The sequence below is a fragment of the Phascolarctos cinereus genome, unplaced genomic scaffold, assembly GCF_003287225.1.
Source record: "Phascolarctos cinereus isolate Bilbo 61053 unplaced genomic scaffold, phaCin_HiC Scaffold_2;HRSCAF=192, whole genome shotgun sequence".
In the NCBI taxonomy this organism is placed as follows: domain Eukaryota; kingdom Metazoa; phylum Chordata; class Mammalia; order Diprotodontia; family Phascolarctidae; genus Phascolarctos; species Phascolarctos cinereus.
The window spans coordinates 280,955,772-280,981,482 of NW_027555625.1; the positions used below are offsets into that span (position 1 = coordinate 280,955,772).

Here is a 25,711-nt window from a genome sequence, read left to right on the forward strand (position 1 = left end):
TGCTCAATCCATGCCACATTTGATCCATATCCTCACATGAGTTTGCCCAATGTACTGAAGATCTTTCTCACATCACCCTGACTTTGTGAAAATGCCAGCATAACATTGTGGCTATTCATCAGTAATTCCTCACTGTTGTCACATGACCAATTCTTCTGTTTCAAACATACATTTCATTGACTTTCTCTAAATCATTTTTCCTGCCATAATTCCTTGTTTATAATATATATAAATCCTTGCTTATAATATATTGCAGCAAGTTCATGCCCACAACCTGCCTCTCCATTTCCCTCAGAGCAGATCTTCACCTTCAATTCTTTGGATACATGACACACAGCCATACAATATCCGTGGAAGACTGCTGTTGTTAAAAAAAAGATGGCCCTTTAGATCAGGAAGATTCATGTATATTCTCCATGTATATATGTATACATATACATATACATGCATATACATATATATATATATATACACACACATACATATATACACACACACATATATGTATACACATATGGATATACTACATATGTATATATGTACACACAGATGAGTCTTATAGGATGTCCATACAAAGAGAGGTGATGGACTCAGAGTATAGATTGAGACATAATTTTTTTGGACATGGCCAATGCAAAAATTTTTTATGATTGGTTATGTGTGTTCATAACAGGGGTATCTTCTCAGTTGAGGGAAAAGGGAATGGCAGTAAGAGGAAACAGATCTTTATTTGAAAAAAAGTTTAAGAAAATTAAAACTTTTTAAAATGTTTTATACATAAGTTCAAAGTCCTACTTAGATGTTCTCACATACCACCTATCTCCCCACTCATCAAAACTTTTATTGGGTATCTCCTTTTACTTCTGCCAATATAAACAATTCCTACAAACCAAAGAAAAACATGTTTATATTTCATGTTCTAGAAAATAGAAACGCTTTTATAACTATAAAACTTTTATATTATAATAAATATATTCCTTGCAAGAACCTTGTAATTTAAAAACATCTGTTTCTAATATAAGAATTAACAAATAGCTATTATATACATAATATTTTCCCCATTGTGGTCCTAATTCTTCACATAAAAGTTGTCCCAAAAATCTTAGTGCAATTTTAAATTTTTGTAACTGCACTAAGTTTTTGGGACACTCTATCAAAGGTGGGGAACCTGCAGCCTCGAGGCCACATGTGGCCCTCTAGGGTCTCAAGTGCAGCCCTTTGACGGAATCCAAACTTTTCACAGAATAAATCCTTTTATTAAGTTATCAAGGCAATGTGAGAAAGATCTTCAGTACACTGGGCAAACTTATGTGAGGACATGGACCAAATGTTGCATGGATTGAGCAGGCATGGTTGAGTTGCAGTATGGATTATTGGAAGGATTATCCACAATGAAGTTTGATATATTGAGTTAGTATCTGTTAAATTTTACTTTAGACTCATTACATAGAGTCTATGTAATTAGGTACAATAAATTTAAATGCAATTTGATTTATCTACTTCATTTAGACACTATTCCTATTAATGTACATATATAATGATAAAGTGAGAATCCCAACCATCTTGGTTTTCTTTAACCCACCATAATCACTAAAACTCAATATGTTCCATTAAGGTTATTTAAACCATTTCATGGTACACTACATAATAACTTCATTGGAATTAAGAAATCAGAACACCAAGATAAGTTATAATGGGATGATCAAAGTACATTTTTTAAAAAGGTACATATTAGGACTAGGCATGGTGGCACACTCCTGTAATCCCTGCTGCTAGGAAGGCCAAGGCTGATGGATCGCCTAAGCTTGAGAGTTGTGAGCTGCAGCACAGGTAAAGCTGAACAGGAATCTGCACTAAGTCTGACAGCAATATGATGAGCCCCTAGGAGCAGAGGGCCACCAAGCTGCTGCCTAAGCTGGGGTAGCAAATGGGCCCAGGTCAGAAAAGAAACAGGTCAAAGTTTCTGTGCTGCTGATGAGCAGCTAAACTTCAAGACCTGGTGAGAAAGAAAGACCCAATATCCCCCTCCTAAAAAAATGCATACATACATACATACATACATACATACATATATATATATATATATATATATATACACATACATACATACATATATATACATATATATATGTACACACACACGTGTGTGTGTGTTAGTTTTAGAGTACACTGCAAAAAAGATAAATTTAATTATTTTCCCTTCTATATTACATAATGTGGCAGAGTAGTTAATTACCATACAAAAGTTAGCAACCAAATTATCTATACCAAAGGCAGGATATTAAGCTATAATATTGTGTATACTTACATTCTAAGAGGATTTACAATCTCTGTCCTCAGTAGCTCTTGAGTTTCGCTATAATATTCTACATCATTCTTTTCTTTTGGCCTAAGTAAGACAGTGTCCAAAACAGAACTAAAAGAAAATAAGCTGAAAAACAAACATAAAAATGCATTTTGGGGGACTCTCAACATGTGGAAATATTAAGTTTTAATACAAGAACTAACAAACTGATTCTTAAAGCAAAAATAAAAATTGGAGGACCAGGATATAAAGTAGAGGGGAAAAGTAAAACATTATTAAATGCTAACGTTTTCAAATATGGAAAAACTGAAACTCCTAGGAGATCTATCATTCAATTTAATTTAGATAGAGAACCCACTTTATGCAAAACACTCACTGTGTTAGAAGATGGAGATATGAAGCTGAAAAATAAAACTGTCTATGCCCTCAATTCAAATAACAATCCAACAAAACCCTACTATGTGCCACTCACTACATAAGGCACTACTGATACAAAAGCAAAAATCAACATAGTTCCAACTCTCTGAGAACGGTTTATGCTTTACACATATATACAAATAAGTATGATAAAGGTAAACTGAGGAAGGAAAAAGCACTAACAACTGGATAGATCAGAGAAAACTTCATGGAGGAGAAGGCACTGAAACAATCCTTAAAGGACAGCAATAATTCTGGGTGTTGGCGATGTAGTTGAGACACAGTGGAAGTACCTTCTGGGCATGAAGGGTGGCTGGTGGGAATGAACAGGAAGAGGACTGTTAAGTATGGGGGGAAACTGGTAGTCTAGTTTAGACTAGACAGATTTGGTAAAGGACAGCAGTTTGAAATAAGGCTATAAAGGAAGACAAGAAACAGATTATAAAGTCTTATAAATGCTGAACTGAATAGTTTGAATCTTATCCTAGAGGCAACAGGGATACCTTGAGGCTCTTACACATTGAAGGCCTTGGTCAGACCTGTACCTCAAATAGATGACTTTGGCATCTGTGTGGAAAACACATTAGAAAAGGGAAGACTAGAAGCAGAGAAACCAATGAGGAGCTTTTGTAGTGCTCTACATAAGAGCTGACAAGGGCCTGAACTAGGGTGGTAATCATGTAAATGGAGAGGAGAAATATGCAAGATATGTTGTGGAGGTAAAACTAAACAAGACTTAGAAACTGATTGGATAGGGAAGGTTTGAGGGAGGAAAGACTCAAAGAAGACTACGGGGTTAAAAACCTAGGTGACTGGGAAGATGTGGCACTTAACAGAAACAGGAAGGTATAGAAGATGGTCAAGATTAGGAGGAAGATAATGAGCTTACTAGCTAACAGGGGAAGGAGATAAAAACATATACCCAAATAAAATGTAATGTAAAATGGGGTAAATGCAAGGACTCAGACAAAATGCTGTAAGAAATCTGAGAATGAAAAGATCAAATACAACTATAGGGTTAAGGGAAGCCTTCATGGAAAAAATGGTACCTGCACTGGGGCTTCATATAGGAAACAGGATTTCAATACATGGAGATGTGGAGAAAACTTATTCCAGGTATAGGGAAAACTGCCTTTGCAAATGCACGTAAGTAAAAAAATTGCAGAACAAATATGAAAAACAGCTGGAAAGAAATCCAGACTACCTAGAATGTAAAGTGTGAAAAAGGAACAGGTCTAAATATGGCTGGTAAGGTAAACTGTAGCTAGATTATGAAGATTTGAATATACCTCTTATCCCCCAGGAAATCCTGCCACGATAAAGCAGCTAAGAAATAGGAAGGAAGAAGAAATGAAAATGGGATGGAAATTATTTTTTAGAATCCAGTGGGAAAGATAAGGCTTAACAATACTGAAGTGTTTTTTTTTAACTGCCTACAAGGCAAGAAGATAATTGGGTATGACAGTTACAAGGAGAACCACAAGGTCTAATCATTCCAAAAGGGGCTGAAAATCTCTGACAAAAGTACTAATCTAGGCCAAAGACTGACAAATCCACAACCACTCTAGATTTGTTCAAATCATGGCTCTGTCATTTACTATTTTGAGCAAATCACTTAACTTCTCTGCTTCCTCATCTGTAAAATGATGATGTTAGACTATATGTTCTCTAACATTCCTTTCAATCCTAAATACCATGATAGTTCTCTCTTCTTGAGACAACTAATTAAAAGGGATAATCATCACATGTTAACAAAGAAATAACACAATTCACTGTAGAACAAGCTGCACATACAAATATCACAGTGGTTCTATTGTATACCTTCTGAATGGCAGATTTCTGAATTTGACCCTACACCCTAAAATCTTTTGAATGGTTTATTTCTAGATGTGACTCTACTCCATAAAAGAGACCTACTACATACCAACAAATGGACTGCTACAAGCCCCACTGTTTGATGCATACAGAGATGGCAGTACTTGTTCGTTCTTTGGAGTTAGATGTTTGATGTGTATTGCCCTTAGTGTAGTGTGAATTGCTTCTAATATTATCATTAACCTAGCACCTTCATCACTCAACTATATTTCAAACTTACCAGAATAAGGTAGAGTCTAAGTAACAAGAATTGTAATGTCCCTGGATACCTTTCTTCTTTCCAATCATTACTTCTAAACCTTCTTTTTCCATTTTTGGTGGAGTATTCTCTTCCACCACTTCACTTAAGTAACCTCCAAATGCTGAAAAGAAAAAGTCAACATGAAAGCATTTCTCAAAAAATAATTGGGTTGTTTGTTTCTACCCACACTTTCATTTTTCTTAACTACATTTTGATGCACTGATACATAGCTACTATGGAAACCAGATTCCCAAGGTTAAAAATGAGTTTTACTTGCATTATTTAGTTCAGTTTACAAAAGCTGTAATTGATTCCTGCCTTTTTTTACCCTCAACCCACCCCAAATTTTAATTAGTAATTAATATATAACCTTTTAAGATCATATATAGCCGCAGCAAAAGTTGGCCAAGTAAAATTTTGTTGACCAAAGCAGAAAGAGTTGTTTCAATTTTTGCAATTAAAAGCACATTTTGTCACTAAAACATGTTCTTAATGCAAAGGAACTAACAGAAGGAAGCCGAGAAGGAAAAAGAACAAGCAGGACACCTCTGAAAGTAACATGGTGAATTTATTGTATGCTTTTTAAAAAGTGCTTTTCACAAACATTTATTCCCAAAAAACTGCTAACATTTTACTTGCACCCACTCAACTCTTAAAATGAAGTATTTTTCAGTATCTATGCAAGAACTAAAGTTATCTATTAGTTAAATCTAAGCAACGGATAATTTCCTGAAACTGCAACATTTAACAGAGAAGAGACATGCCTTATGCTAATAAATCAAAAACAATTTTCTAGTATAAGACTAATTTATTTCAAAGTTTGTGCTTATTTTGTAGTAAGCAATTCATTTAGACAAAGAAGTAGGTGTAAAAAAGATTAAATTTTAATTTCAATCTTCTGAAATTACTGAAAATTAAATGACTAAAGACAACAGTAAAGGTTTAAAAAAAGAACTTCTTGATTTTTAAAAGTTCTCAGCCACTATGTATAGTTAAAATCTTGGAAAAATTAATTTCTCATCTAGGATAAACTAAAAATGTAATCACTATGAGCCAATGAAGGGATTCTGTTGTCGTTAATACTAATTGAAAAGGCATATTAATGTTAACCAAAACTGGCTACAATATTTTCATTTCTAACTACTGTATAAATTCCTGAGATTGGAAATGGAATCTGTTCCAAACTGGAAATAAATAATAAAAAGTTGCAAATACCTAAAGAGTTGCACCGTTCAATCTGGTTGGGAACTGGCTGAAGTGAGGCAAACCTAGAATCAGGCCTGCAGCTCTTGAGTTTAACAAACAGCGCCTTCTTCAGGGCACAGGTGAAATAACGCGTACCTCTGAAAGTTCCATCTGTACAGCCTGCACATTCATCTTCCTGAAATAAAATATGCTTTAGAGGTGAATTATTCTGCATGTACAAGGGTAACAGTTAAAGAACTGATTTTTAAAAAATTTATCCCATCCTTGATTCATTGGGAGTAAAACTGAGATTTCCATTAGGATGATTATTTCTGGAAGTTTAAGACATTACTGAGGCTAAGGTCTTTTATTTTAAAAGTGACAAGTATGGATCCATAATTTCCTGTATTTATTTTTAAAAGAAAAGCTTGAATCTTCTCTAGGCTACTGAATCTCTTCTACCACTACCCTAAGTAAGAAAAAAAACTGAAGCCATTAATTTCTTTGAATACACAATGATAACTATTACTGACAGCAATGAATAATGAATTAAAAAGGAAAAAGGAAAGATGTGCCCTTAAAGGAGTGATACTTCTCAGATTCTCCCCCTTCTAAGGCATGCAACAATAAAGGAAAAATCCTTCTGCATATCTCTAGAATTATTCCCTAGGATTATTATTATTATTATTAGGCATAGTAGAAACTATACCATTATTGGGATGAGATGGGAGCTTTATTGTATTCACAAGAGAACACCCTTTCCAGAAGATTCCTCTCTTTCATCACCGAAGAGGTACTCCTAAGGTTAAGTCTTTCTACCTATGGCTTTCTTACTCCCTCCCACTTCTTTTAGGACCTTGCATTGACAGTTATCATCTCTATCATGCATGTTCAATCTCTCCACTGATTCTTTCACATCTGCCTACAAATATGCCCAGGTCTCCTCAATCCTTTAAATAAGACCAAAAACAACCTTTCCCTTGACCTTTCTACCTCATCTATCACGCCATCTCTCTCCTATCAGTCATGAATAAGTGTCTTTTAAAAGATGCCTATAGCCAATGTCTCCATTTCTTCATTTCCTAGTTTCTGTTCAACCTCTTACAAACTGGGCTTCCACTTTCATTGCTTTACTGCAACTCTGAAAAGGTCACCAGTGATTATTCCTAACCTCCATGCCCAAATATTTTGGTCATGTTCCTTGAATTCTCTGCAATCTTTGATACTGCTGACATGTTCCCAATGTTGCTAACCTCCTTCCTTGGCTCTAGAGACACTATATTCTCCTGCCTAACAATCCTCCCACCTCCTTCCTATTTGCCTTCTTCCTGATCCCTTATATTTGGGTTATTCTAGGTCCCTCCTCTTCTCACCCTCTACACTTTGTCCCTTGTCAATCTTACTTATTTTCACAGCTTCAGATACCACCTTTATGAGAAAGGATCTCCTAAATTTCAACCTTTAGCCCTGACATATCTTACATGTCTCTGATTATCACTATGGAAAAAGATTTTCCCCCAGGAACTTATGCATCACTTTAAGTCTCTAACATACTTATATTATTGTACATTACAGATATGTTTATCTTATATCCAGCTACAATACAAGCTTAGAGCACAAGAGTCATGTCTTACCTAAGCTTTCTCTCTCCCAGCACAGTGCTCTGAACTGAGTAGATGCATAACATTTATTAATTGGATGAATAAATTAATAAATGGAGGAAAGATTTTCCTGCTCATTGAATAAACCATTTAGTGGGCATACCTCTAAAGAGTGGCAAGGAGCCTCTTTCTGACCTATAAATTGAAGAGCTAGGCTCAATGTTTACTGTTTTGCTCATAACAATCAAAGTAGAAAGAATAAATTTGAAGGAAAGATGAAAAGTAGAATCCCAGATGGGCAAATTATTACCAAAATCATAAAGTTAGAACATGCAATAAGCATGATCTTACTGTTTAAAAGGAATTAAAACAGCCTTTGGTAAAAAGGTTAAAATAGTTCACTTGAACTCACTAGGTTGTACTTCAATGCTTTAATGAATTTGAGATCTCAATATGAATATTCTGCAAAAATCAAATTGCAACCTACCCACACCTTCTCATTTTATATAACTTTTGTCTGTGCCTTCTTGTAAGTCATCCTTAGGGAGTGTATATAACATGATGTATATAACATGTTGAGAGCCTTTATCTAGATCTCTTGACGTACCAAAGGATCTTTTGGGGTGTTCACTGGTTTTTCCCTTGCTCTTAACCTATAATCTCTCCACCTCTTTTTTCTGGTCATATATCTCTCTGAAAACATTCTTTCTGCTGACTTTCTCACGTAATTTTTCACCAGTTAGAGGTTACTGGTGGATTCACGTCTACCTTCCACTTTTCCATTGTCATTTGAATAGCCTGTAACTTTAATTCTTTGGAGACTTGTATTTGATGACTCACAGCTATTCAATGTCACTGGGAGAACACTGATGTTTGATTCAGTGACTAAAGAATGACTAAGAAAATTTTGGTAAAGGAATTATTTAGAATATCACTGTTCCATAAGAAATAACAAATATTGAGAATTCAAGGAGAAGACATACGAAGTGATGCAGTGAAGTACGAAGAACCAAGAAAACAATATGCACAATGATTACAAAAATATAAATAGAAAGAATAAAAAAACTTAATGTTGTATAATTACAACCAAATTTGGCCCTGGAGAAGAATTGAAAAAATGCAACTCCCTAAGAGTATGGAATATTTCATATACTATCAGCCATGGGTTGATATATTGGTTGATTTAACTAAACTGTTTTTCCCCCTCTTTTCAAAATTCTGAGTTACGCGGAATGCCTTGATGAATAGGAAAGGAACATAAAATTCAAAAACAAGTGATATAAAAACAAAAAATGACAATAAAAAAAGATTTAAAAATTAAAAGATGCACTTCTGTTTCAAGAAGAAACCTGAGGTCATTAAAAGCAAAAGCAAACCAGTCCAATATCCTTCTGCTCAATTCTGGGCTGAGCTCACTGTCTAGCCACAAATTCTATCCAAGGTATATCAACCTAAGGACCAAGCAGATATGTGGTGAACCCAACTGGATATCAGTCTGGACAACAGACATTCTTCATCCATTTGATTATTCCTGTGAAGATATTTAGACTGAATCCTTTTATGCTGATTATTATTTTCATCTAAAAGGCTCAGTAATGTTCCAAGGTTTGATGCTATCAGTATAAAACTGTCCCAAACAGGAGCATTTGGAATATCTCACCATCTATAGGGTATCTCTCTTCCATTTGCACTCTGCACTGGGCATCCTCCATGACTGTGGCAAACACCTTTAGCAAGCATCACTAGAGGATTGAATAAAGTTATCTTTGTTGATACATATTTCAAGGAATCTCACATAATTTTGATATATGCATATGAGATACCTTGTTGGACAAGACCCTTTAAAACATTTCTACTGAATACTCTGTTTTATTTATCAACAACAAGCAGTGGGAATTTCTATTCTATTTACTTTTCAGCATATTGAGAACTGATGTTAAGAGTCATAATGTGATGGCTCTATAGTCACTAATAAGGAAAAAAGTTTACTACAGAAATCTTAACAAATTTTTTTCTATTTTTCATCACTTTACTGAACTTCTAGTTTCATCCTTAAATACCCTTAGGGTGATTTTAGCTTAGATAAATGCCTCACCAAGTTTTCTTTAAACTTGTTTTTTGTTCACGGCTTCTCACAGTTTTTTAAAGCAATACTGTTCATAATCTTCTATCATCGTCCTTAAGATTTTACAACAAATTTATATTCTAAGCCATTGTTGCTTTTGACTGCTCTACCTTTCTGCTTAGTAAGGAGTTCGAGTATTTGCATGTTGATATGGTTTCCCGGCTTTGGCCTTCTAATTGTAGAGACTGATTTACATTGGTTAAACTTCCTTAAATAATGATGATAGTATGTACAAATCTGACTTCTATCCATTTCTCATTTTTTGGCGTCATTTGTTTACATAGGTCAAGGTGGAGTTCCCTCAACTATGTGACATATCTTCCAATTTTTATTCCTTACTTTAACAAGTTAGTGGTCTGAGTGTATAAGGATAGCTTATTTATAAATGACTCCTGCTGCTAATCCAACAAGCAATAATGATCTATTCCATGTTATTAAAATACAATTTCATTTTTGATGTTATTTGATGTTTGCCATATCTAGCATTTCCTGACTCTATTCTCAAAGAAAGTATTTATAACATATAGATCTGGGGCTTCTACATAATCTACATTTTTTGTTTTATTCTTGAACCAAAAAAATATTTTTTACCACTCTCTCTTAAGCCTACCCTTGCACTGCAGTTAATAAGTATTAAAGTATATGTTCATTTAATTCAGAGGGTGACATAGAGTTCTTTGTAGAATTTCTATCATCTTTAACAAATGTCATTATATAAGCTGCAATTATTTTCATGATGATCTTTTCATATATGCTTATTACAAGCACTACAATATGAGAAACCAAGATGTCTCGTTACCTTCAGATACAATATAAAACCAACTCTATCAATTCCTTATTCACCTTTCCTAGGAGAAACTGAGAACTATCCTTCCATTTATGTGTGACTTCATTGTCTTCTGATTTCATTTACAGTGAAAATGTCAAGATTGACATGATTAGGTTTGTCCAGTTTCTTCGTTGGTCATGAGACAAGGATCTAACATTTGGAGTACCTGCAGCTAATTTAGTATTAATAGACAAATTTAAAACTGTGTGATTCTCAGTTTTTCCCATTATGCCACCGTCCTTACAGAGTGGAGGAGAGTTACACAGGAGTGACAGCCATTTTACATTTTCTTTATTTTGTGGGATGTGTGGGCCAAATAATTTATCACCAAGTGGCCAGTCTAAGGGGTGATGACCCTCTGTGTGCTTAGCTAATAGCTAGTCCTCAGGAAGCAGATATAGTCTGTTCCCAAGACTATAATGTAAGTATTTCAAGCATGGTAGACCCTCCCATACCTTGTGCTCTGCTGGCACAAACTCCAGAAACCCAGGGTCACTTCTATGCCATAATGAGGCACTGAAGCAGAATTCTGCAGAAGCAACAAGGTTAACAAATAATTGCCTATACAGACAATTATTAACAAATAAGAGGTCTCAATGCATAAATTAATATTGTAATGGCATGAAAGAGTTAATTTACTAAAATTATCAATATATTCTTATTAAAGGAATTCATATGGACTATATGTTAAAACTTATTTTTACACTTACCTCACTCTAAATGTAAAGATGTTAAAGTAGACTTCACACATGTAAGCAGACAAAGCTACCACATTCCTCTCTCTTTTAGAAATATCAAGAAAGCATTTTAAAATTATCTTTCATTTGAAAGAGAAACCCTATTAGTCTTTCTTTAACTATCAATTGCAAAAAAAGTCTTGCTCTCCTCTCTGATCAGGCCAGGAAAGACTTCTCCCTTGAACTAAGTAGGGCAGTGACTGGATGAGGGCAAAGGGCCCTTCCTTGACTAATCCGCATCGGCAGAATTTAAGTAACAATCAGACTAAGATAAACAAGAAACTTCTGTTATTACTTCAGCTTTTAGAAGTTGGAGTAGTATTGATCAGATGGAAAGGAGCAGCTTTAAAGGGAGTGGTCAAAAAAGAACTAAATGATTTTTAGGAAAACTATTTCCCAAAGGGCATGCTGACATGTAACTATTCTGTTTGAAAAAGCAAACTGTAACAACTTTTACCTTACTCTGAGTTCTGTAGCTATCTTTTATTATACTATAAAATATTTCTTATTCAAGAATCCTATAAATTGGGACTTGTGTTTTACTGACTAATCCTATTCTCCTGGTCCAACTGGAAAATTAAAAAAAACAGTGAATAATCCAAAGTTTTTTTGTTTTTGTTTTTGCTTTACATTTGGTGTTAGAATGCATCATAGGGTGATTTAGGCTGGGGATTTCTGGGGAATGTGGTGGGGTAAAAGGGTTGCCGAGGAAAGGAAGAGAATGGTGTGTAACATATTTACTTTCCTAACTGTAACTGCCTAGTTCAACACTAAAATTAATTTACATTCCCTGAGCACATACAAAGTAACAAAAAAGAGAATTAAATCAGAAATATATTGGGCAGAAGAAGCCAATGTAAGAATAGAAAAAAAAACTGCTTTAAATGACACACACACCACACACACACACACACACACACACACACACACATCATTTTGATGGTTATAGGTAGTATTTGCCCATTTTAACAAACAAGAAATTCTATATAAAGCCCCATGTAGAAAAGAATAAAGAAATTTTGTGGGTCAAATCATATTACCAGTTCCAGTCCTGCTAATACTTCATTTAGTCCTGGTGGCTGACCAATCCAACGGATTACACCAAAGAAAGGAGGATTATCTTTAACTTCAGCCAACGAGCCTACTTCAAGACCATGTGAATTACTTGAGGGTACAGTCAAAGGTGGACTCTCCTGGACAGGGGAGTTGCTTAGCTCTCCCATCACTGACTGAACAGACAGAGACAGAGGACTATGCCCAATACCTCCGTTGGTATTTGGCATCTTTGTCAAACTAAATGGTAAAGAGTGAAATCTGTTCTCGTTGGTTGAAGAGTTCATAGAAGGAGGTTGCAGAGGTGGTGAAGAATGTCCAAAATCTGGAGATATATCTGTCAGGGATTTTGCAGGATCTTCAGCAACTATAAAAAATAAGTTACTCTTAATTAGAAAATCAACTCGAGTTTTATATTTTTTCTTATATCTTTAAAAAATATATTTTATAGCCTCTATAGTTGAATCCACTATACACAAAATAATTTACCATAATACTATTATATTGCAACCAAAACTCAAAGGACTCCTTTCCATTTAAAGACAGATTTAAGTAGGGTTTTTGGGGGGTTTTTTGGTTTGGTTTGGTTTGGGTTTGGGGTGTGTGTGTGTGTGTGTGTGTTGTGTGTGTGTGTGTGTGTATTGTTGTGTGTGTGTGTGTGAAGAGAGACAGAGAGAGAGATTTCACATCTTCAACTTCATCCTCTTAAAAATGAAATTACCTTTCACGAATTTAATTTAACCAAATTCTAACAGAAATGGTTTGGGCTAAGTTAAAGTACCCTACCACAAAGTGGAGACTTACTAGCTCTAGTATAACATAGATAAACAAGCACTAGACAAAGAATTGTTTGGATTTTTTTTTGCTCTGGATCCATGATAAAATCATGGAAATCACAAAAGAATATACCTCCCTTGAATTATCGGAACAATCATTTTGCTTTATTAAAATTTCTTGCCCTTGGAAAAGATCATTACATAGAAAAAGCATTAACAAATCTTATAAGAGAAAAAGAGATGAGAAAATGAAATCAAAATCAAATTTGTTCACATACATTATTGATATATAATAATGTAATTGACTTGTTACAAAAGTATTCAAAATATAGTGCTAAAAAGGAGCAAAATTAGAATAGCTAAGGTCTATTTATCAAATGTCTTATAGGATGGTTTTGGTTTCTAATACTTAAACATGCAGAATGATCTTCCAAAAGAGAAAGAAATCCATGCTGATTAGAACTTTCAACAGAATTACATATGGACAAATATTTCAAACTTTTCTTTCTTCACAAACTCCGAAAGACAATCATAAATTATTTACCACATAGTGTCCAATATTCCAGAAATGCTGCTGTGCTTAAAAATTGAGGTAATGCCATTTACATGATTCATGAATAAACTCATTATATGGTAGAATGGTAGGCACATCCAAAGTCAAAAAAAAAAAGCCCTACACAACAATAATAATAGCTGTAACTTCCCAACAAAGGGACTTTCTGTCCATGAAATGTCCTACAGAAGAGAAGAGCAGTGCTCTTGAAACTACGGATTCAATTATGGCAGGTAGGTAGCAGACATGAAATTTAATGCCTATAGAGAAGGGAGGGGATGACTTCTCTGAAGTGTTGACATAAATCCCCTATATTTCAGAATGATAAACGAGACCAGAAAACTAAGTTATTTCAGGAACAATAAGATCAAAATAATAATGGGATCAGTTGTTTGTGATTATCTAAATACCAATTGGACTAACACACTCACCTTACGGGCTAATCATGAAATATCAGTCTCATATATAATACCAATTTAGAGAGAATGTGATTTAGCTTAGATGATAATGCAAGATTCTACTGCATTTTTTATTCTTATTTCAATAATCAAAGTTTGTCTTCAGCTGAAATGTGTGTACATGTGTGTATTTCTTACTTTTTCAGATTTTTCTCTTCCCGAATAAATAAACCAAAAAAGAAGGAAAACAAAATTACTATTGAATACTTTGAAATACTGCCTTAATTAAATTCAAAAGTAATCCAAATCTAAGCCAGTATTTTCATTTTATAAATATTAATACAGTGTTCATTGTGGTCTAGTCATTTTGTTTATGAAAAACTACATAAATTGAAAAAAACGAGGGGAAAAAATGTCACTCTATTTTCCACCCTAATGAGCTAAAAGATGGATAGGATTACTAGAAGAAGAAAAAAAAACTTTAAAAAATTCCAAATTACCTTCATCAATGTACCATGTATTTTTTGATTTGGTTTGTGGTTGAGAATAAACAGAACCACCATTTAAGGTGTAAAATAATTCAGATCTGCTTCTATTTCCAGGGTCTGAGGTAGATCCTATGGATCAAGAGAAGTTCCTTTTTAAAACTCCAAGATTTGGTGAAAGAAAGAAAAAAAGCTATGTAGATCTACATGCACACAGAGTCAACAACCAATTACACAATCAATAGATACACAAACACAACATTATTCTGTTGTTTTCAATTTTAAAACTTTGTTACCATTTTGGTAATGCCAAAAAGATTCATACGCTCAAGTGTCAATATGGGAGAAGGGAATTAAGAAAAACCTGGTCAGTATTATTTTGTAATCTAATTTCCTAATATCAGGTGAAAAAACTAGGTCTATAAGAATTTTATTTTAAAACAGTTCCTTATTTACATAAAAACTATGCTTCTCAGTTTTTCTACAACCTATTTCACCATTATGAGTGCATTAAAACAAAGAAAAGATTCAGTAACTGACTTCATTTAATTTTTTAAAAATCAGCCTTTGAAACTACAGGTTACAAAATTCCTTTCTTAGTTTCTTCATGCACTGAATGAAAAGTAGCACAATATTATTCAGGCAATGCTGTAAAGACTTCATTAGCATAGTCCTGCCTGATCCCCATCCTGCAGAACATACCCCCTGAGGAGTCAAAAGCAGTGAAATCTCCAGGATCTACTCAAAATCTGATTTTCTTTGATAAACCAATCAATAATTACACAAAGTAGTTTCAGTTTGGGTATTTTAGAAGTCTGTCATCAGACTAACACAATTAAGCATATATATAGATACAACTAAGATATCTGTGTACATATATACATAGAGAGAGAGAGAGGGAGACTGGGTGGCTATTAAAAAATAATGAACTGTCTAACCCAAAATACAAAAGTTTCATATCCTTTTTGAGTTACAGATCAGTCAATATCACATAGGATCCAAGACCATACAAAGTCCAACATACTTTGAAGCATTTTTGTGCCCAAAGTATCTCTACAATATACTTTCCTCTAAAATGATTTACAATAGTATCATTTAGCTGATATACCCCATCCTAACCCATATTAAGAATCTTATGCAACTTTTCAATACTTTAAAAAGATTCAGCTAATTGATGTATAACTACCACCCACGCAGTACCTACAATACCTAATATTTTTTAATGACATCTCCACAAATACACAATACACATATACACCCAACAGGAGCACAGTATGAAGGAGTTTCTGTGGTCAGTGGCTAGATGTGTTTGGGAAGGAAAAGGCCCACATATTCCAGAGGCCCAGAATTTTACCTGTCCTACTGATGGTTAGTAAAGTTCATATGGTTATCATTAAGATACTTCATCTTATGCAAAATAACACATCTGTGAATAGTGTATATGAATAAAGCACTATATAAGTGCATAAAGCTCTATGTACATGTATTATTACAAATAATAATTTTAAACCACTAAATTTACAATTCCAAATTGTTTTTCACAATGTTTCAAGTCAAAGGTACCCAAAATTAGTCAATTTTGATTGACAGGCCTTAAAACCTGACCTAGCTGATTATGCTCAAGCAATAGCTGTATCCTTCACCACCCAGGCCCCAGTGACCGTTTTCATCTGCTAAAAAGGCTGAAAACCCTAGCCTCAAGTCAAAAATTTCATACAAATTTTCTTCCATCACCAGAAATTAAGAATAAGTAGCTCAATTCTGACCTCTGTTAGTCTCTAATATCAGAATCACATGTTAACAGAAACTCTCATTCTATTAAAGCATACCTGTAGCCTTTGGTTTACTATGACTGGATAAACTTTTATCCCCACCACCTCTTGGCATAAACGCAAGTTTGGGAGGCCTTCTTTCTTGTGTCACACTATCTGAAACATTAGATATGTTTTTCAAGTCTTCAATTTTAAGAAATGTATTAAAGCAAAAACAGTAAAAATCAAGCAAAAACTATTTCTACAGTAGATCAAACAAAAGTCAATATTTATAGTCAATTTGTCACAAGTTTACAATTTTGTGGATTCCACCAAAGATACAAAAAGTGTCTTACCTTCAAAGTCTATTACAAGAAGCTATAGTCAGAAGAAACAATAGTCCTAACTTTATTTTGAAGGTGAGAAAACGGAGGGTCACAAAGAAGGGAAGTTACTTGCTCAGATTTATACTACTAATAAAAGAGTAAAGTCAGGACCTGAACCCAGGTCTTCTGATTCTACATCTAGTATTTCCTGCACTAAATCACGTTTTATCTTTAAAATTATACTGCCTCTCTGCCTAGAAGGTGGGGCCATGAATTCCAAACCCTCCATTTAAGGGAGGGAGCTCAGCTGAGACATCTCATTTCTCACATGGTTGAACTCCTTTTGGTCTTGGCTGACTTCTCCACCATGCCCTGGAAAGCTCCTTATTGGGAACTTTCAATATCTCATCAGCTCTGGTATTTCACTTTATCATCACTTTCCCTTTCCCTCTCCCTTTTTAGCTTCCTTTTTGTATACTGCCATTCTCCCTTTAGATGATAAGCTCCTGGAGGGCAGGGGCTGCCTTTCTTTTAGCTTAGCAAGTACCTGGTACATAGTTTAATAAATGTCTTGAAAATGTTATTCCTACTCAAAATTTTTTAAAAAGCCAAAACTCATCCAGCTTAATAATGACATCATCTTTTCAAAGCTTAGCCATTTGTAAACATACTCAGTCTGGTATTTAAGATTACAAATAAAAATTCATGCACAGTTTAGGATTTTAAAATTATTCAGAATTTAATTATGTGGTGAATATAGATATAAGTGTAATATGTAAAACACACAGGCATATGCACATAAGTTAGCATCCAAAGACAATAATAATTTTTGTAGCAGATTTCCTAATGTAATTCTAAGAAACACCCATAAAGTTTTACAAAGTCACATTTAGCACCAAGACCAGTACAATATCATAAATTCTATTTTGAGTTAAATATTCAATATATTGAAAAGGCATCTGTGTAAAAGTCAATATGGAAACACAGTCCCTGAAAAAAATCTATATTACATTCCACAAGATGTATGTAATACTTAAAAATCATACCTGATAAAGCTGTAAATCAGCCCAAATCATATCATCCAAGGTAGAATTTGGAAGATAGGAAAAAATGGGGAAAATTTACATTTTAACACAAGGAAAAGCCACTGTTAAAATGTGATAGAAGGAAATCATATTATATCAGTTAGCTCCAATTAATGGTTGGTCATTTTTCCAGTGAGGAAAAAGTACACATTTTAAAGTACCACACTGCATTTACTATAGTAATTAGCCTCAACTAGATGCTTGAACTTTTAAGTAAATTGCAGCACAGAGTATTTCTTTTAATTTACAAATTAAACTGGTAAATTACTTCAAGCCTATGACAAATTAAAGAGGAAAAAATGCTAAGTACAATATTAATCAATCAAAAAAAGCAAAAAAGACATTTTCTTGGATTCTCCCAATATAGTAAATGGCATAGCATATCATAGATGTTCAAGTGCAGAAAATAACAGAAAGTCACACGCTTCAAAATACATCAGGGAAATTGACTGAGAATAGTCTTATTATTAAAGACAATTAACTGATATAAAAGACCCCAAAAGCTAGTCAATCCCAAGTACATGACATAAAAAACATACACATTAAATATTAACATACACAATTAAAAGTAATAATACTAATTACCACACTAACTGTTGTTATATTTTTTCCCTCTCCTTTCTCTTGGCTGCTCCTATGGGAGCAGTGATAGCCCCTGTCTCACAAGATGACAAATATAGGTGCAGCTCGTATGTCTGACATTTGATTCCCAAAGAAAGCATGTATTCAACATTTATTAATGTAATGCCAGACAAAGGCTTGACAATTATTGTTTATTTACAATCCACAAAAAAATAATGTGGTAAAGAACAAAATGCATTGGCAAGACATACAACAGAAATATAAATGGCATATTGGGGGAGGGGATAGCAAAGAAATAGTTAATTACTACTGAAAACTCTTGGATGATTTAAATTTCAAAACAAATTGGAATATGGAAAACTACACTGAGAAAAATACAAATGATGCAGAGTAGAAAATACTTCAAATCTTTCTTCTATACTTGGAGTGTTCTATGCTGAGGAAAACACTATCAATTATACATGAGCTAAACTTCACATTTTGGTTCTTTTTTCTTCCTTAAAATACATACTAAAAATGGACAATTTTCTGAGACTTCTAGTGCCCTCAATATGCATTCATTTTTAAATTTTAAAAAAATCAAAGAAATTTAAACAAAGTAGGCTAAGTTTAATAAAATCAGCTTTTTTCTCTTAGCAATAAAAAAAAATGCAGTCAGAAAATTATTATTTCCATAAGATACAGAAAAAAAAACCGAAGTATGCTATAAGTCCCTGAACATGTTTCTGAATTGGTTCAGAAAGCTCACAATTTACCACGTAATCTTAAAGAATAATATTGGATAAGAGATTTATAACTGGAAAGAACCTTAGAGAGCTTATCTAGTCCAGCCTTCATTGTACAGATAATGAAATTGAGGGAGTGATTTCCCTGAGGTCACATGAGCAGCAAAAGAACTGGGATGTGAACTCAAATCCTTTAACTTCAAACCTGGCACACCTTCCCCTAACTTATTCTGCTTTATTAATTCAATTTACCAGTTACTATTAAAAATCTTAATAAAAGTATATTTTGTATATTTTACAAGAAACACTACACTTTGGTTGAGATGAACTTAATGTCTCATTATTGGGATAACCTCAACATCATGCAAGATCTCATCACACCTCATTACTATTCTCTGCCTCTCTGATTGGTGGCTGTAGCCATGAACTCTAAACCTCCAGTTAAGGAAAGAAAGTTCAGCTTAGGCATCTCATTTCTCACCTGGCTACATTACTTTGGGACTTCTCTAACTGACTTCTCCACCAAGCCCCAGGAAGTCCATTATTGGAATAACCACATCATCTTATAAGACCTCATCTGCCTTGCTATTCCAATTCTGGTAAATCTCCCAACTCCTTTTAGCTTCCTTTTGTGGGTTGTCTTCTGCCATTAGATTATAAGCTCCTTGATGGTAGGGACTGTCTTTCTTTTTTCCTATTTGTATCCCTGGCACACAGTAAGTGATTGATAAATGTTTACTGACTATTGTTTATTAACATGATCAAACAGCTAACTCCTAAAACTTGAGAAAATTAATTTACACTTAAAAATGGCACTCATAAAAAACTTTTGCACTAATGATGAATTATTTTTCAGGTTTCATCATTTTAATTTTGTTAATGTAGTGATATGTTTTGTTTTAATATGACAGTTCCCTGGGTTGCATCTGTTTGGGAAGCCAGGAGCTTCCTGGAAGCTATTGAGCAGAACCCACACGACCAATTATCAGGAACGTCACAGAGGCCTCCTGGTTTTCTTGACTTCCTTCAAGTTTCAGCTAAAATCCAAGCTTCTACTAGGAAGCTTCTCCCAGTCCTGCTTAATGCTAGTCTTTTCCTTCTCTTGATTACTTACAATTTATCCTGTATATTGCTTGTTTGCACATAACTGTTTACATGTTATCTCTCCTTCTTAGAGTGTGAACTCCTTGAGAAAAGTAAATGTCTTTTGCCTTCAGTGTATCCCCAAGTGCTTAGCACAAAGCCTGGCACAGAGCAAGTGTTTAATATGCTCACTGACTTGAAAAAAAATATATAATTCCCAACAAACCCCCTTACAGGAAAGTTTTATCAGTAACTATTAAGAAATATTAACAAATTATTTACCAATTAACAGAAAGGAAGAATATTTCTTTGATAGTACATTACTAACATTGACACTGTTTGTGAATATTTCTTTGATAGTACATTACTAACATTGACACTGTTTGTGCCATAATTTTTTACTTCTCAATGTTGTCTTTATTTATATAGTTTTGTGTTCACTATTCTTTTGTCTTTTACATAGCTATTCTTTTTTGAAAGCCTGTTTCTTACACATTTCTAATGTCTACCCGTGGATAGAGAAAAAAGTAACTAGTCATAGAAAGGATAATAAGATAGGAAGGCCCTCCATCTTTTAGAGTCCATTAGAAAATATCTGTGTGACCTTGGATCAGCCTCAATTTTCCCATATGTAAAATCAGGAAAACAATAGCACCTACTACACTAGATTCTTGTGGGGATCAAAATCAAATGAGAGACTATATAAAAGTGCTTTACAAAATTTAGAGCACTATAAATGTTAATTATAATTAATATTACTGTATATCTTTCTGATTAGGTGACAATAAGACAACCCATGAAAATACCCTCTTTTATTTATGAACAGGTCTCATTTATACTAACTGTAATAATCATCATACTAATGATGGTAGATCATGGATTTGACTCTTACGTGGCTTTATTCTGCTCCATGGCTACAGGCTTACAGCCTAAACTCGGTCAGGTATCACAGAAAAACATGCCATTGATCATAAGAGAAAAAGGATAGATGAGAATGGATGGATCTGAAAAAGTCCATCATCATAACCATAAAAACAACTCAAAGTCTGTACCTTACTAAGAGGGATCTTTCTATTCACCTTTTTATTGCATCATTTTTCTACTGTTACAATGGTAGGACAAAACAGCATGGGTATAATCATTATGAAATCAAAGATATCCACATATACTACTTGTTTTTGTATTTTGCATACTTATTTTAAAGAAACCATAAAGTATCCTAGAATTTCTAAACAGACTTTTACAAATGATTATATATTAGAAAATACTAAAGAAATACTATATTAAAATATAGGATCTAAACTTGACATTTCTAGGTTAAATAACTTTTAAACACAAAAGTTATTAGTGAAAACATAAAATGTATGAGAATGTTTTTTGTCTAATGCAAAATTCTTGTTTCTAAAGTATAGGAAAGGAATAGCCAAGATTCTAATTATTGGAATAAAAAAATGATTCTTAAGAATTCAAGTACATAAAAGTATCTCAGACTATAAATCAAAAATGGGATATAGCAACCAACCATTTGTCTCATGCCTTCTATAATATACCTCCCTTTGTAACTTAGAAAATCCAGTGAAAAAGTATTGCAATTTTTTAAGGTCTTGCCCATCTTTAGCCTCCTTAAATATTACTTGTCAACCCAACACAAAAGGAATGACCAATCATTAGGAGTTGATCAATTTGTCACAAAGTTACAGCTGAATAAAACTTAAGAATTATCTAATTCAGTTCCTGCATTTCATACATGAGAAAACTGAGGCATTGAGAAGAAACAGAGAAGCAATTTAGAAGTTTTAGTCATGCCAAAAATAGCATTAGGGCCACTGGAATAAAAATTGCTTCAGGAGAACTAGAAACAAAATATCACTATAGGAACAGCTGCTTAGGCATAGGGATAGGGACTGATCCTGAGACTTCATTGGTTTAGGGAACTTGCAGATAAATTCTTTTTTTTTTTTAGCAGACAGTATTTTATTTTTTTCCAATTACATGTAAAGGCAATTTTTCACATTAATTTTTATATAAAATTTTGAGTTCCAAATTTTCTCCCTCTCTCCCTGCCTCCCTCCCCTAGGATGACTCTTGGAAACAATTAAAATTGAATGGGTGATCCTGAGCAAGTCTCTTCACTTTTCTGTGCCTCACTTTTCTAATTTGTAAAATGGGTGGGTGGGTAGAGTCAGAACTGATGACCTCTAAAGTTCCTTCTATACAGGGACAGATAAATTCTTTCTACCATTGCAGGTCAGCCTCTAGGGTTAGCCAGGGCATTGAGACCTGCCCAGGGTCAGACAGACAGTAAGTGTGGCTAAACAAGTAATCTGTGTAACCTTCAAATATTTCCATGCCAAGTTCATCCAGAAGATGTACTAAAACTCCAAGTCACTGCTTGCAGGGTTTGTCATCTTCTACAACTCAACTATTTTTTATTCATGAACCATATGATGTACCTCAACAAATATCCTCAACTTTTGGTTTTATGTTAATATTAAAGATAACATTCTATACAATAGAAATGCAAAAAGCAAGATTAAGACTTGGTTAATATTTTAATAATTAGGCATTTAATATGCCCAGAGTACTTCATAGCTGACCCAGAGAGGATATATACTAGGGTAAAGGAACTTGCTGTAGAAATTGCTTCCTTCATTCCACTATCCACACCCCTTCCTCCCACTGGCCAGAGAGAAAGAGAAAGAGAGAGAGAGGGAAAGAGGGCCATAAGTTGGGCTGTTTATGATTTACAAAAAGTACAAGTTTAAAATCTTTATAGAAATATTGAGAATTAAACATAATATAATTGTAGTATAAGGAAAGATGAATGATAAAGGTATACATCCCACCTGACTTCTAAAAAGTAAGAGCAGTATTTGTCATTTGTTTTATGGTAACAAAGAAACTTTTTATGTAATTACGGTACTATAATCAAAAAACAAAAGCTGAAATACGTGCTAATTGGAAAGCTACTATAAGGTTTTGGGCTTTATACAGGACATTTGAATATACAGACTGTTTTTTAAATATATAAAACATACCTGGGATGATATGATTGATATGCAACAGAAGTGTACTTTCAACACTTGCAAAACTACAAAGTTGTATCCCATTGAATCTTCCATCCCAATTTCCAATAGGATTATCCTGGAAATACAAAATAAAAACATACTAAAAACTGATTCTATTTTTTTTAAAAATGCTGAATACAGAAATTTACATTTTCAGTTTTATGTTAGGCCAGAAATTTTTCTTTAAATAATTTCATCTTTTGGGCTTAAGAGGAAAATTGATAAAATATGAGAAGCTTTTATAAAAGGACTATCATCACACTTTAGAAAATGTAATCCAAGAACTGTTGTAGTAAATCTATAGGGCAAAGTATCTAAATTTTTCTTCACATTTTACCGTACAATAATATATTTCTGCATAACCATGTTCTCCTTCTACAAATTACAACATTAACATTAACATGGATAAAAATTGTTTCCAAAATCAGATTTTTTTCCCTCCTCCAGAAATAACTCTCTGATTAAAACTGTTCCCATTCTGATTACTTGTTAACATCTTTTTAGTACTTTTAAATATTTAAATTTAAACATAAAATTTGCATTTTGTTATTCAAGGCACAACATAAATAATACTTTAAAAATACGTGAGAGCACAGATGTGTTAAGATCTGCACTGTTGGAAGGACTGATGAGATCACAAGTCTACCAAAGTAATACTATGTCTTATTCTGCATTTTGGGGGTACAATACTTTGAAACAATTCTATCATTTCATGTATTTCAGCTTTGTTTCCCCAAGTAAGGAATAAGCTCCTCCTGGGGAGGATGCTTATCTTAGATATAACTCCATAATACCTAGGGCAGTGCCTTGAATATAATACATAATAAATGTTTATTTACTATTATTTATAATGTAGAACACTCAAAGTCAATTGATCATAAGAGCAGAAAGACTTAGAAAGCCCAAGATCTTCCTTTTGCCCATCAAAAATATGCCTAAACTACCAAAGTCAGGTTTTCTAAAAAAAAATATAACAAGTGAAGATTCTACAACCTCTTATTCAGGGATTTAATAGCTCTATATTAAATTCTTTCTTATGTCTAAGAAATTCTCCACGTTGAAGTTTAAATCCTTTTCTCTCTTTTAGTGTAAAGCAGAGATGAAGAACAGGTCTCCTTTAAACCGAAAAACTAAAAGCATGCTTTTATCCTTCTTTCTTTTCTCCTAAGTAATGCTATAGCTAAAATCAAATTTTCCATATAGGAATGTATTAGTTGTTCTGAGTACCGTTTTACTTTTTTATTACTCTTACCTCAAAACAATAGCAACATTCAAAATTACCTCTTTTAAAGTGCTTGTTCTTATATTACATGACATTTTCTCATACTCAAAAGCAAATCCTATGTAAGTAAACCAATACAACACTTTTCATTAAAGCTAAATCTTAACCCCAAAAGTGGAGAAATGCCTCAATGACAGACAACAAATACAGGATTAAACTCTTGGATTAAAAGTGAAAGAAAACAATATAATATGATGAAACAGGCATAAAGTTATTTTGAAAAAGTAAAGTGGAAGAATTAATCAACGTCACAATTAGATAGAATGGACTCTATTACATAACCTACATTCCTGACTTCTTTTAATATTCAAATTCCCCAAAGTCGGTTATACTTAGAAAACACTTTTAAAACCATACCCCATGGATGTTCCACCTTAAACATTCAACAGGCAGTTTTCTTGCTGATTTAATAAGCAGCTTGAACATTCAACTAATACATATTCAAACTCCCAGAAAATTAAAATTTAGAGTTTCTTACCATGTCAACTCCAACAAAGTATCCTAAATTCTCTTTTCCTGGCAAGACATCACAGAATATAACTGTTCCAGATTCTATACCTTCTCCAACCTTCAAAGAAACTCTGGAGTTTATTTCCAAAGGAGGAAGTTCAACCTGCATCACATCAACTGGACCTGCATAATCACTTTCCAATGCATTGTCATCATCTTCTATAAGCTCTAATTTGTCCAAAGCCACAAAGACACCACAATCTTCATCACATCGGAAGAGCTGTTTCCCTTGGTAAACTCCATCAGTGAAACCTTGACCACGACCTTCTTCCTAGATTTAAAGAGAGAAAAAAAATCACTATAGGTAATATTGGAGATCATTTTAGAAAAGTCCAAATGCAACTAGTAAAAATATGCAACAACAGTTGTCTAAAGCTCAGACAGTTACCTGACTGAAGGCAAAAAGACTGTCTGTAGATAGAGAGAAAATACAGTAAAAGTTATAATTCAATGTATTTACATATGAATGGATTAATTACTTCATAGTTTTGACAGTATCTAAAGAACTAAATAAATATCTGTGAATAAACATTCTTTTCTTTATTCATTTTTTTTAACAATTAACAGGTAAATATAAATGATTCCATTCACAAAATGGTAAAAATGCAAAGCTCATGCAACTGAAAAGTATAACTGGCATTTAGCTTTGTACAATATGATATCCTTTATAAATAAACACAATAAATAAATATTTGCATAATCATCTGGCATGTTTTAAT

General features: G+C 33.6%; 1 protein-coding gene across 1 annotated transcript in view; it reads right to left on the reverse strand.

Moving 5' to 3' along the window:
- The window catches only part of CYLD (CYLD lysine 63 deubiquitinase), a 68,620-nt gene that overhangs the window by 25,881 nt on the left and 17,028 nt on the right, over nucleotides 1–25,711 (reverse strand). The window contains exons 4-11 of the mRNA XM_020985169.2: nucleotides 24,961–25,263; nucleotides 23,171–23,276; nucleotides 16,410–16,508; nucleotides 14,596–14,712; nucleotides 12,356–12,735; nucleotides 6,054–6,219; nucleotides 4,818–4,959; nucleotides 2,309–2,431 (exon numbers count right to left, since the gene is read on the reverse strand). Coding sequence (XP_020840828.1) covers nucleotides 2,309–2,431; nucleotides 4,818–4,959; nucleotides 6,054–6,219; nucleotides 12,356–12,735; nucleotides 14,596–14,712; nucleotides 16,410–16,508; nucleotides 23,171–23,276; nucleotides 24,961–25,263 — 1,436 coding nt within the window. The remainder of the gene's footprint in view (nucleotides 1–2,308; nucleotides 2,432–4,817; nucleotides 4,960–6,053; nucleotides 6,220–12,355; nucleotides 12,736–14,595; nucleotides 14,713–16,409; nucleotides 16,509–23,170; nucleotides 23,277–24,960; nucleotides 25,264–25,711) is intronic.